Here is a 13,691-nt window from a genome sequence, read left to right as displayed (position 1 = left end):
GTGTTGCCCCCTGTTCTAGCCGGTGAGATCCATTCAGCCAAAAAATCCTCAAGGGAAGGAAAGCTTAAATCGTATTCATCAAGGTTTTTTGAGTAAAAAGCGTTATGTTTCCATGCGGTACTCGTTTAATCGAGTTAAGGTATCCTATAATTCCGTTGAAATTATTGGGTATCCAATCTGTCTCTCCATTCATTGGTCTCCATCCATCCCTGACATGGTACCGCCTCACTGTGAGTAGCAAATGCGTAAGGCTGCCATCCATGCTTTGACTCGGTCAAGTCCAACAAGTTTGACCCAACGAGTGTTGGGGACCACAGAGTGAGCTTACCGTTCGATTTCCCCCACTCTTCCGGTGTTAATTTAAGTGGAACTCCGCTGTGGATTATGTTTGGGTTGCATGATTAATAAAGATCATCATGTCCGCGTACTTGGTTCGAGATACCAATCCCAAACCAGACGACCGAGATAAGGGGTCACCAGATTGCGTTTCGCGAGCATAGACTGAGCATTCGTTGGACAAGCTGAACTTATAACCAAGTAAGTTAAGCATGGGAAGGAGGATTCTACTGTCCGATTCCCTATCCGACGTGATGCTTGACAGAGCAAAACAAAGATTAAGTCGACTCTCTAATCTGACATCAACGTCACAAAGGCTTCCTGATCATAAACAATTCTGAGATCATCGACCTGAATCCAGATTCCTGGGTCAGCTAGCCAAGTGGATCCAGTTGGAGGTTGTGTCAGTCCTATGTATCTTTACTGTCACTGTCAGAGACCAGTTCCTGCCCTTGCAGCAGCCTTATCCTGTGTGACCGACTCACGTCTTGTATTCCCCGATTGCATTAAGTCTGCAAGACTTAATGGCAGAAGCTTCTCTTTTCTTCTTCTGGGCATGTGCATGCGCCAGCATCATAAGAAGCACGATGGGTGGATTACTTAGGCGTGAGGGGAAGATGAGCTTGTTGGGCATGAGTTGGGAGCTCCGGCTCTCCAATCACGGGAATCCGGCTTCTTGCTGCAGTCACGAGCCTTCTTGGCGATGACTGCATCCATCTGTTCTTAGCTGTAGAACACCAGAATCCTATGGTGATGCAGTGTGCATGCGTCCCTGCATTATTGCATCTTCTCTAACATGTCCCCTCTCTATGGGAACCGTAAAACCCAGATTACCGAACCCACCGCGGGTTACCATCGTGGATGATTCATAATATGCCAATGGCGCTGTAGATCGAATCAGGGACGCTGTCATTTCTGAAAATAGCCTTTTCACTTCAGCCCTGCTGCCGGGTGGCGAAGCCTCCGTCACTCCTCGTTGGAGTAGCAAGGGTATCTCCTCCTTGGATTGAGAGCTGAAGTGCCCCCTACCCTTTCATAGCCTGCCACCCCTCGGCTCGTCCTACCTGTTGCCTGTCGCCTGCTATAGTTGTAGCTCCATGAAAATTCCAAAAGAAAATGGAGGAGCATCTTTAAGAGGCCAAGATTTGATCATACGTTACTGACAAGCATGTAGATAGTAGACAGAAAGGGGTGCTCCATATCTAATGGTCTCAAGTCTTTTCCTGGGACGGAATGTGTTGTGCAACGTGAGTGCGTAAGAAACGGTGGAGACGAAGGCTTCTGATCTCCGAGGACAAAGGAGCCTGCAGTACTGCTATAATTGGCCGTGGCAGGGCAGGGTTCAGAACTCACCTTTATCAAGCCTGACAGATGCTTTATTACTGGGTACGCACCCATGCATGCATGGGGGGGTAACTGTCATTGCTTGCTTCGTGTATACCAGTCTGCTCCTGTCTTTTTGGCTCCTCCACTGGGAGTGCGCGAATATAGGCCAACGCTAGCTTTTTTTTTGGTTCCAAGGGAAACTCTAAATCGTAGGTTAATTAGGTCTGTCATTTTACTGGGTATTCGAATATGTTGTCTCTTAGCTTCGACTTGCATCACTCGTGGAGGGAGATAAAATGTTATTGCCACGATTTTAAATTAGCTTCGTGCAACACGAAGAGGGTTCCACTGATTCTTGTTCCACAGCTTGTCAGGTGTGTCTCCAATATTTCTCTCCTTACTCCCTCACCGCTCTCCCTTCCTAGTCTTTGCTTGCACATCTTTGGCTAAGATCCTTTCTCTCTTCTGCAGCTTCTCTCTCTCTCTCTCTCTCTCTCTCTCTCTCTCCCTGGAATCTCGATTAAGAGTTCTTGTTCATCTCGACAACTCCAGACCATCCTCCGGTCTGCTTGCATGACCAGTTTCCCCTCTTCCACTCGATGACGATCACAAGTATCAAGCAAACCTTCCTTTACCTATAAATCCCATGTACGCATGAAGGTATTGAATAGGGCCTCCACTTTACCTCCACCGCAGGAAAACTAACAAAACCATCCATTGTCCTCTTCCCCATATCCAATCCCCTCGTCATTTCCAGAGGCCTTTCTCCTTCCGTTACCACGACGGAAACGAAAATGGCTGATGATCTGCAAAGCCGCAAGAGCATTGCCACCGCCACAGCACTGAATCCGAGACAGCAAGGGCTCAAGTGCCCCCGATGCGACTCCCCCAACACCAAGTTCTGCTACTACAACAACTACAGCCTCTCCCAACCAAGGCACTTCTGCAAGACCTGCCGAAGGTACTGGACCAAAGGTGGCGCGCTCCGGAACGTGCCCATGGGCGGCGGCTCCCGCAAGAACAAGAAATCCAAATCCTCGGCCTCGTCGCGCCTTCCGGCGGCTCCCCTCTCTGGGTTCCCCGAAACAGGCAGCAGCCTCAAATTTCTCGATGGACTTCCCTCTTCGGTGGCCATGGACTTCCAAATAGGTCTGCCCGCCGCCTCAGGGCTCCATGATCCGGCTACATCCACGGTCTTCAACAGCAACCAGTTCATCAACTTTGTCGACATCTCGCGCGGTGCAGCGCTCTCTTCTGATGCTACCACCCAGGCGAGCTTCAATTACCCAATCTCTGCTGCAGGGGTACTGTATAATGAGACCAAAGGTCCATCTATATCCTCTGCTGCTGGCAGCAGCAGCATTGTATCTTCCATCGAGTTCCTGAGCTCCATCAACCAGGACCTCCATTGGAAGCTTCAGCAGCAGAGGCTGGCCATGATCTTCGGAGGGGAAGCTCATAAACAGAGCAGTAGCCCACTGGAGATCCAACAGGAATTTATATCTTTCGAGGTATCAGACATAGCCACAGATGAAGTTTGTGGCTGCAGTGAATCCGGAAATACATGCGTTGCTACTGGGACTAATAGTTCGATGGCATGGTTGCCGGAGAGTTCTAATTACACCATTCCGACTTCGGCGGCAATAAGTATCAACAGCGTCGGCAACGTCGACGGCAACAACAGTGGCGACAAGAGTAGTACCAACATCAACATAAGCTATTGGAACGGAATCCCGGCATGGAATGACATACCACAGTTCTCAACGCTGCCTTATTCGGTGGATATGGAACTATAACATGTAAGTAACTTTTCCAGCTTATTGTTCCCTTCGAGGTCTTGGCTAATTTTTTGCAGTAAAGCAGTAGGGGGAATCTGAAAGAAAGACGATACATTCCAAATTTCAACTCCATCTCTTCTTCTAGTTGAAGGGCAGGATCATTTCGGCAGTTGCAAGGTGAAGATACGCACAGCTGAAGTTGCTATGTAGGCGGCTGCTTCTATTACTAATCTCCACGAAAATTCTCTCTCTTGAAGTGTTTGTAAAGAAAAATTGGACTGAATTACTAGGTTTTTCGTTTCAGCGATGGTGAGTATGTCTTGTTTCTCTTGGGGTTCTATCAGGAACTCGAGCCTGAAGAAGGTTTCTCGAATTTGTTTCGATGTATGGTTTTTTTGGTTTGTTATATGTATGGCTGGCGTGAGATCAGACGCTTGATTTCAAGCTATTGAATATTTTGATTAGAGAGGAACAGTGGTAAGCTTTCAATTAAGAAACAATATATTGATACTTGATTGTTCGATCCTCCTTCTTGCATACAAGAGCTTGTGCCAGAGAAATTTTCGGGAGAGAAATCTTTCGACGCAAAAACAACGTCATGTGAGAAACGATAGTAGTGCAAGGAGGAATCTCCAGAGCTTGAGGACGGAGGTGGCGGAATGGGGCCGCACTGGTCGGTCGGGTGTTTTCTTCTTCCCGGCGGGCTTGCTTGCCATTTCAGGTACTCTGAGGATCAAGAAATCGAGGGAATAACCAAAGCCCCGAGATGGGCCCCTGTTGTGGCCCTCCTGATCCAGCCAACCAGTGAGCCACTGGGTTTCACCCTTCATCATTCCAACACGTATCTGAATGCACCCTAGCAGATATAAAAAGAAATTAAAAGATCAAAATAGGGTAGTTCTGCCGGTTGAAGCCATGGAAGCAGTCCGTTCGCTACCCATCTCCTCCGTCTCTTATCTGCTCCGCGGCCGCCCAGCCCTGCCGTCGAAACCCCCCTCGAATTCCAACTCCACCTCTTTCTTTACCCGGCGGAAGAGGAGACCCTCACCCGCCGGATCGGCTCCCGCGCGCGGCCCTCGCGAGTCCTTCCGCATTAGCTCGAACGTCAACGGCGAGAAGGCCGACGAGTCCCGGTTCTTCGATGAGGATGGCGTGGTGGAAGACATGGACGGCTACCTCAACTACCTATCACTCGAGTACGACTCCGTCTGGGACACCAAACCCTCATGGTCAGTCCATCTTGTTCTTTGCCTCTGATTCGTCGCTGCAGATCTTTTTTTTTGTGTTGTGCGGCTCGAAATTGAGGCTATCATGGATGTGCATATCAAATATCATGTGCATGTTCTTTTAAAACCCAAATCTGTTTGATTCAGGGCGTAATTTTAGGCACTGTTGGAGGCTATTTTACTTGTCTTTAATTTTGTATACGGTCGAACTTGTGAAAGTCTTAGGTTTGGTCTGAAGAAATGGAAGAAAACAAGGGAGAGAAGGTTTATGGATCTTTTTTCTTCTTTCCCTTTCAATCTTCCCCGACCCCATAGAAACTCCGGGTGAAGAGGCTTTTTTGTCATGGTGTTCTATGTTAATTAACATGGATTTATAGCTATAATTGGGCTTGTGAGATTCTCGACGGTCATAACTTTTATGATTAGAGGGACAGACCTCGTAGGAAATTCTAGCGGTAGCATTTAGAAGCAGGGTTCGTAGGATTAGTCAATCTTGATTTGGGTCATTAGATTCAGGATTGTATCTGTGTTTAATCTTGAAACCCTTGATTTCTGGAAGCCAGGGGATCCAGTTGATGACAGTCAACTGTGACCAATTGGATTCAGTGAGACTGGTTATCAGAGGCTAATTCTTGATGGCCTGGCACGAAATGCGTCTACCGGTTCCCCGTCTTACTTTCCCATGAAATATATCCTGGCCGATTTTAGATGATTTTTGCTCATCTTATGATTGCAAGGTCAGGGTTTGATGGTTTCATATGCTTGATCTTCCTGTGGAGTGGTCAGTTCAGGATGACTCCAAACGAACCTCTCTTGGATCTCTGGATCCTAATCTGAGACTATATCATCATCTCCAATCTGAAACAAAAAACTTGGGTCACACACACCTTATTATTTTTACAGAAGAAAGAACGAATGTTTTGAAGAGGGCACGAAATAGCAATTCAATTTATATGTGGAAGCATAGAACCCATGTCTGTAGGGTTTATAAACCTGGAAAGTATGTTCTTTGCCCAGGTTTAACTAGTGCACATAATGTCTCATATTTAACTTCAGTTGTGAAATTTATCTCATAATAGGTGTCAGCCGTGGACCATATTGCTTACTGGAGTTGCAGTAGTTGCATGTAGCTGGACTGTTCTTCATTCAGCAGCAATAAGTGTTGGATTATCCATTTTGATATGTGGATGGTGGTACATCTTTCTGTATGCATATCCTAAGGTTTTGCACTCAAACTTATAACTCTGATATGATTTACTTGTTTCCCTTACATTTTCAGATGTTTAAAATCGTAGATAAGAAATTATTAGTGCTTCATTCTTTCAATATGGTTCTATGTTTGTTTTTTCTTTTTATTTTTTGTCATTTTTTACTTTCATATTTTTGAAAATTATTGAAAAATATCACTTATTTCTAATGGATCTACTTAGAATATTCTAATTCTGCAAGGGAGTAGACCGAATCAACATAATAGAAAGATAATTGCTTTTCGACATTTGTTAACAGATAAAACATGCATTGGTCTTTAAGAGCTGGCTTTATAGAGGTATCTTTTATCATGACTGTAATCTGTCCTACAAAAGTCATTCCTATTTTATCAGTAAACCTGTCTAAAATGTCTTATTCTACAAGCAAAGCTTGATTTGTTTAACCATGATTTTTATCACGTTGAACAGACTCTTTTTTAAGAACTGAAGAGTCTATTCTTAGGGGTCATTATGTTGTTATTATCCTTGATATTTTCTTCTTCTTATAGCAGTTTTGTTTGCAATTGATAAATTTTACCCACAGAACAAAGAAAGGTTTAGTTCCAGAGTTGCAAGATTGGTATTGGGATTAGCATTGGCTGATAACAATTCAATTGAAAGGATTGATCATAAGTTTAAAAATGCAGCAAAAACAAAACTAATAAGATATAATTCAAATAGTCACCATACATGTGAACTATTAGGTAAAACAAAGACAAACAAAGAAAAAAAGATTTATTTGAGAGAAGTACCCATGATATATAGGATTGATTGTGAATCTTAGTACATCTTCTCTGTGGGAGTATCTTTATTTCTTCACAAATTTGGTCAAAATTAGTTAATGTGGTAGTTGTAGTGAATAACAAACATAATACCAGCTATGCCTCCTCTATTTCATACTTATAATGGCAGGCTTAACTAGTAGTAGTAATCTCCCAACTATTTAGGGTCAGCTACATGAATGTTTTCCGCTATTGAACTTGTAATGGCTGGTCTCTCTCTCTCTCTATTCCTCACCTTTGTTCTTTGTTACCTAAATTCTCTTCTTTTTTTTTCTTTTGAGGCTGTCAAATTAATTAGAATGGGCCATAATCATCCAACTTCGATAGAGTTTGGTTGAATCTAGTTGAGTTTGACTAATTTCTGGCAATAAGATCGAGAATGTGGCCAAAATTGGATCGATCTTAGAGAAGATTGATATTGATTGGGTGCTTTGATGTTATATTGAAGTAGGATGACACCATGAATTTTTCTGGGAGACAGCTTAAGAGGCCATCGTAAAATGAATATTGTTCATACATTTGATCCTCAACTTCACAATTGTGTGAGCCTGATGCAATAGGCAATTGTTCTGGTCATGCAATGATCTTTTGGCAGCAGAAAACAGGAGATAGCAGTTGGACAAATTATGGGGCTAGTATGTTGCTATCCTTAAAACTTAAAACTGAAGTTCTTTATATGATGATTTAGTGTATGATATGAAGAAAAATAAGCAGAAATCAGACAAATCACGAAGTAAATTGTAGAAAAGATGGGTATATATAGGTGAATGGAACCAGCCAATTCACTTTGGTACTTAGGAGCCACTTTGTGAATGCATCACATAAGAAAGATGAAGCATCATCTTGGTTCATTAATCAGCATTTGATATACCTGTGTATATATATATATATATATATATATATATATATATATATATATTATTAGAAGAAAAGGAATCTAAGAATTGTACTTATTTATAAGTTTAGAGGGTAGTGCTGATAAAGAATCAATCTAATTCTATCTAAATCAATTGAGCAGCTGATATTATCTTTCTTCTACTGTATAAGTTTGTGACTGAACCAACCTCTTTTATGTGTGCCATATCTTGTGGACTCCAAAATCCTTCTAAATTCTAATATGATTAACATCTCCCCTTGAAGCACTTTCTTATTGGAGTGAAGAAGATATCCTCTTAGAGAGAAAAATGAGATAGGGAGAGGAGAGGTAGATCAAAGCGAGAGAGAAGATTGAAAGAGATGGCCAAGGAATTATTGGGACTTATTGAGAGTAATTATTAAGATTGGTTTCCATAGAGATCTAATCATCGTATAAATGGAAATCAGAATTGGGGAAGTAACATATTAAATGTTAAAATAAAAACAGCTTATGTAGGGTATGGTTCAAGAATACACATTGTCGTGTACTTAACTAGGTTTACCTAAGTTGTGCGGTACCCTTGCGTTTTTGTCCACAAAGATCAGCCTCCTCGAAACCTCCTATGGTCTCTTAGGACTTACAAAAGAGAAAAAGAGTTAGAGAAAGAGTCTCATTGGGATCCACAAGCAATCATTTGATGTTATATTGAAGTAGGATGATGCCATGAATTTTTCTGGGAGATAGCTTAAGAGGCCATCGTAAAATGAATATTGTTCATACATTTGATCCTCAAATTCACAATTGTGTGAGCCTGATGCAATAGGCAATTGTTCTGGTCATGCAATGATCTTTTGGCAGCAGAAAACAGGAGATAGCAGTTGGACAAATTATGGGGTTAGTATGTTACTATCCTTAAAACTTAAAACTGAAGTTCTTTATATGATGATTTAGTGTATGATATGAAGAAAAATAAGCAGAAATAAATTGTAGAAAAGATGGGTATATATAGGTGAATGGAACCAGCCAATTCACTTTGGTACTTAGGAGCCACTTTGAGAATGCATCACACATAAGAAAGATGAAGCATCATCTTGGTTCCTTAATCAGCGTTTGATATACCTGTTATATATATATGTATATGTATATATATATGTATATGTATATATATATATATGTATATATATATATATATATATATATATATATATGTTATTAGAAGAAAAAGAATCTAAGAATTGTACATATTTATAAGTTTAGAGGGTGGTGCTGATAAAGAATTAATCTAATTCTATCTAAATCAATTGAGCAGCTGATATTATCTTTTCTTCTACTATATAAGTTTGTGCCTCTTTTGTGTGTGTCATATCTTGTGGACTCCAAAATCCTTCTAAATTCTAATATGATTAACATCTCTCCTTGAAGCACTTTCTTATTGGAGGGAAGAAGATATCCTCTTAGAGAGAAAAATGAGATGGGAAGAGGAGAGGTAGATCAAAGCGAGAGAGAAGATTGAAAGAGATGGCCAATGAATTATTGGGACTTATTGAGAGTAATTATTAATATTGGTTTCCATAGAGATCTAATCATCGTATAAATAGAAACCAGAATTGGGGAAATAACATATTAAATGTTAAAATAAAAACAGCTTATACAGGGTATGGTTCAAGAATACACATGGTAAGAATATCGTTCACTAGGTCTTTGTCCACCCTCTTGGCCGGTATATGTATAAATATTTTATCTATTGTATTGCTAATATATGTATAAATAAGATTGAATGTGTTTCCATAGTTTATTCATATCGGAACGGGTCAAGGAAAAATCTAAACCTTGTTATGTTTCTTAACCTGAGTTAATATGGAGTTTAGAGATCTTGCTACTCTTAATCTCCAGAATTTGCAGCTATTTATAGGATATATGTGAAACTTACTGAAGCCACTTTGATCCTGCTTGCCAGGCATATTCAAACATGATAGCTGAAAGAAGAAAAAGGGTGAGCAGCGGAATTGAAGATACATTTGGTATTGAAAAGAAAGGATGATGTAATTTTCAAAAGCTGCATGCTCTAGTGTTTTCTTGTTGACTTTGGTAGATTCATGAGAATAGAAGTTGTTGTTATCTTAAACTCATTACCTTGGTTGCATTCTTAGAGGATTCAGAGAACTCGACCGAGGATCAATAGGTAGAGAAGGAGAAAGAAGAGGAAAATTTCTGCTTGGACTGCTGCCAAGTGAGTTCTTTAGTCCTCCTTCGCCATATCTTTCATTTTCACATGTTAGTTTTTTTTTTAATCTCGAGTTGGTTTTCTTTACTTTTGTATAAAAACATAGTTTTGATTTTAAATACTTGGTAAGTCGATTTTTATTTTTTTAGAAATTTTTTTTGGCTGGAACCGATGTAGTATCCTATTCTTTGTCCTATGTCAGTCTTTTTATGGAGCCAATTTTTTTTTGCCTTATGGTAAGACAGTCCTTTGGTTTTAGTTGAGTTTTGTAATGTCAAGCTAATATTGTGGACACTCAGCCTCTAAATCTAATTCTTGTAATAGATAATGAAAAGAGTCGGTGCAATGCTTTCTCTCAAACCCTTTGTAAGCTTAAGCTGATTAGATGTGATAGTATGAACATTAGTAAGTTAAAACTCTTTCTTATGTCTCATCAAAAGAAATAAAGCAGGAATCCCAGGATTTGATCTCATTATCAAGTTTGCCTGCACTGTTGGTATCGTCTTCCTCGAGTAAACAGTGACTGCACTAGTAAAAATACCCTCTTTTTTTTTTTTTGTCTCTTTCGGTTTGCATATATTTGTTGTCACTTTGATCCATGCATTCATTTTACCATAAGATTGTTCTCCATTTTCTGTAAAATTTTATACAGTAATCATAAGAATTCTTGAACATTGACATCAATTTTTTTTAATGCTGGATAGCATAGCCACAGCCTTGATAGGTCATCAAGTTTTTTTATTCTTTTGGCACTTTCATAGGTCATACATATGGTTGGACTTAAAACAATCGCTGGCTTTGACTCTCAGGCATTGAATGTAAGACTGCTGAAGAAGGCATTGAATCTTGCATCACCTTATTCGGTAACATACAGATGTTTTCAACTTACCATTGTTGGAGGAGCTTATTGTTTGACTGACCCCCATTAATAAAATTCACTTGCGATAAACATCAAGGATAAACCTCGATCAAGGAGCGCAATCCCATACCTTTGATCGTGTAGCTCGAAAAACCAGCGTCCGTAAAGATCTTACGCCATTCGTGTTCCTCCCTTTGCATCCCTCCACTGACTGTCATCATCAGCATGTCTAAGAACAACTGTGACTCCCTCGACTTATCAGACTTGCTGCCTTCGTCTCCCGCGAGAACAATGTCGATCACGATGACTTTGCCTCCGTTTTGCTTGGATGGTATTGCCTCCCTGCAGCGTTTTAATATCTTCACACATTCCGCATCTTTCCAGTCGTGCAGGATCCACCGCAGCGTATAAAGTTGGATCCATACATATAAGCTTATATATATAGTCTTTCTCCTGATGCCATAATCTTCTACTGCATAACACTACTAGTAGCTGCTTTCTTTCTTGACTAAAGAGCAAAGACTAAAAAGCAAGGAACAAAAAATTCCAAACTTGTTATCATATATATATATATATATATATATATATATATATATATATATATATATATATATATATATATATATATATGCTTTTATTTTTACTGTGTTTTCTGTTTTCTAGAGAAAGCTGTAGAACACACAATATATGACGTGTTGCTTCACAAGGATTAGGAATTGGACAGTTTGCTCTACTGTTGCGCGTACCTTGAGTAACATAATGTCAGCCGATGGTATATGGTCGAACATGTTTCCCCCAACAACATCCAAGTTGTTCGGCTTGCGGGCGCCCGCGGTCGCGGCCACGACGTGGGGCAACTCGAGGACGGTGCACTTCATGTTCGGGAAGGCCTCGGTCACGATCGCCGCAAGGGTGCCCGTGCCGCCACCCACGTCCACCATCGACCGCGCTACCTCCAACACCTCCGCATGCTTCTTTACCAACACCTGTCCCACCAGCCGACAGTCGCTCGCCATCGCCTCGTTGAAGACGGCCGCGAACCCCGGCTGCTCGCGTGTCGTCTCGAAGATCCCCTTCCCGTGGGTCGCGGCGAAGGGCGTGGGCGCCCTCCCGTGGAACCACGCCCCCAGCGAGTGCCACGACTGGACCATGAGCGGGTGGAGCATCCACACCACGAACGGGGCCACCGAGGTGTGCTCGGAGCTCACCAGGAGCCTCGACCATGGCGTGAGGGCGTACACGTCGTCTTCCTGCTTGGTGAAGCAGCCGGCGTGGACCAGCATGCGCATGAGGCGTCGGAGGTCGGCGAGCTTGGCGGGAGGGAGGCTGACGGCGGCGGCCAGCTGAGGGAGAGTTGCGTTGCCGCCGTGGGCGTGGATGGCGTCGGGGACCCTGAGCTCCACCGCGCACTTGACGGACATGGAGGTGATGAATCTAAAAATGTGGTTCCACACCTCGCTCTGGGCCTCAAGCTCCTCCATGACAGGGTTCTGATAGAAGATAAGATTTCCCCAACTTGATAGAGGATAAGATTTCCCCAATTATATGAGGAAATCTCTCTATTCTGTTTATTCTATTGAGGGAAATCCTTCCTCCTAATCTGTATAAATAGGAGAGGGAACATGTTAATAGATTCAAGCTAAAGCTATTTCATTTCTACAATAAAGCTTCTTCAATTATTGTTCTTATCTTCTATTATTTCTATCATGGTATCAGAGCCGCTTGCCTAGAGCAAGCTCTCTTCTCGTTGCCAATTCATCATTGGTGTTGCAACTCTGCGCCAACGTCTGTTCCCTTCCGCTACGGCATTTCTAGTGCTGCTCATCAGCACTGCCCCACCTTTCTTCCTCGTTGTAGTTATTTTCCTTCCTCTTCTGCTACAGCTTCCTCCTCTATTGCAGTTTCCTCCTTTGCTGTAGTAGCATCACTGCAACATTGCTGTAGATTTCTTTTCTACCGTCGCAGCCGTCGTAATCGCAACCATGACCAACGTCGTTGAGAAAAGCGAAGCTTCGCTCTTGCCTTCGGCCAGCGACCAACGTCGCTGAGAAAAGTGAAGCTTCACCCTTTGGCCAGCGACCAACGCCGTTGCATTTCTAAGAGGCTCCGTGGTCAATCCTCATCTTCCTCACCGCGGTAGTCTTCACTAATCTGTCAACATTCGGTAGACTTAAGGAGAATGAAGGGAACGCCTGTGCCATCATAGCAACAGCAATCGCAGCAGCAGCAGCAGCGATCTACACTTATCTTACTCACGAAGCCTCTTGCTTTAAACCATTCTTTGCACCGATCCAAGATTGGTATCCTTGTTAGGAGCACCATCTTGCGGGGGCATAATAGAAGATAAGATTTCCCCAACTTGATAGAGGATAAGATTTCCCCAATTATATGAGGAAATATCTTTATTCTGTTTATTCTATTGAGGAAAATCCTTCCTCCTAATCTGTATAAATAGGAGAGGGAACTAATCTGTATAAATAGGAGAGGAACATGTTAATAGATTCAAGCTAAAGCTATTTCATTTATACAATAAAGCTTCTTCAATTATTGTTCTTATCTTCTATTATTTCTATCAGGTTCTCCATGCTCTCCGGTACAGGGCTCTCCACGATGATGCTCCCTTATCTCCACCTCGGACCAGTAATGCACATATTAAGGGTATTTATACATTATATATATATATAATATTTTCCAATATATAACTATTATATATATATTGATATATTTATACATACTTACGTAAACAACTCTTGGTAGAAATTGGACGGACGTATGTTATCCTTGCAGCAGCAGCCCAAAATGTAGAAAAAGATTGCGTGCAGAACACGAAGTGACTCTACAATGGAACAGATGTACGTTTAAACAACAGGGAATGTAACATTTCCGTCATCGTTCGTATCCGACTTGGCATATTCGATAACCCCAAATGCTCGGAGAGGTAATTGGGTACCACAAATTTTGTTGCTAGAAATGGCCCTCGACAAGACTTTCTGTCTTCGGATTGATTCCACCCCGGCGAATCATAGGTTCAAACGAGTGGTGGGGTGACTCCGACGA

At 41.8% G+C, this 13,691-nt stretch overlaps 3 protein-coding genes across 5 annotated transcripts; 2 read left to right on the top strand and 1 right to left on the bottom strand.

Annotated features, from left to right (window-relative positions):
- Positions 1 to 2,214: 2,214 nt before the first annotated feature.
- LOC103981873 (dof zinc finger protein DOF5.7-like) lies at positions 2,215 to 3,821 on the top strand. The gene has a single exon (XM_009398629.2). The coding sequence runs from the start codon at positions 2,457 to 2,459 to the stop codon at positions 3,456 to 3,458; it is 1,002 nt and encodes a 333-aa protein (XP_009396904.2). The 5' UTR covers positions 2,215 to 2,456; the 3' UTR covers positions 3,459 to 3,821.
- Positions 3,822 to 4,324: 503 nt separating this feature from the next.
- Positions 4,325 to 9,957, top strand: LOC135650980 (uncharacterized). 3 transcript variants are annotated; one of them, XM_065170732.1, is made up of 4 exons: positions 4,325 to 4,669; positions 5,746 to 5,887; positions 9,509 to 9,572; positions 9,702 to 9,957. In XM_065170732.1, exons 1-4 carry the CDS (start codon positions 4,356 to 4,358, stop codon positions 9,731 to 9,733), a joined length of 552 nt encoding a protein of 183 aa, XP_065026804.1. In that variant the 5' UTR covers positions 4,325 to 4,355; the 3' UTR covers positions 9,734 to 9,957. The 3 variants fall into 3 exon arrangements, with proteins under 3 accessions (XP_065026804.1, XP_065026819.1, XP_065026810.1); XM_065170747.1 differs by having other exon boundaries at positions 9,509 to 9,593; positions 9,711 to 9,957; XM_065170738.1 differs by having other exon boundaries at positions 9,509 to 9,593.
- A 535-nt stretch (positions 9,958 to 10,492) lies between these two features.
- On the bottom strand, positions 10,493 to 12,138 carry LOC135650988 (trans-resveratrol di-O-methyltransferase-like). The gene is made up of 2 exons (XM_065170760.1): positions 11,379 to 12,138; positions 10,493 to 11,030 (listed from the first exon to the last, which is right to left on the bottom strand). The coding sequence occupies exons 1-2, from the start codon at positions 12,113 to 12,115 to the stop codon at positions 10,727 to 10,729; spliced, it is 1,041 nt and encodes a 346-aa protein (XP_065026832.1). The 5' UTR covers positions 12,116 to 12,138; the 3' UTR covers positions 10,493 to 10,726.
- Positions 12,139 to 13,691: the final 1,553 nt, after the last annotated feature.

Source organism: Musa acuminata, chromosome BXJ1-4 (genome assembly GCF_036884655.1).
Source record: "Musa acuminata AAA Group cultivar baxijiao chromosome BXJ1-4, Cavendish_Baxijiao_AAA, whole genome shotgun sequence".
NCBI lineage: Eukaryota > Viridiplantae > Streptophyta > Magnoliopsida > Zingiberales > Musaceae > Musa > Musa acuminata.
This window is presented reverse-complemented; position numbering and strand designations above follow the sequence as displayed.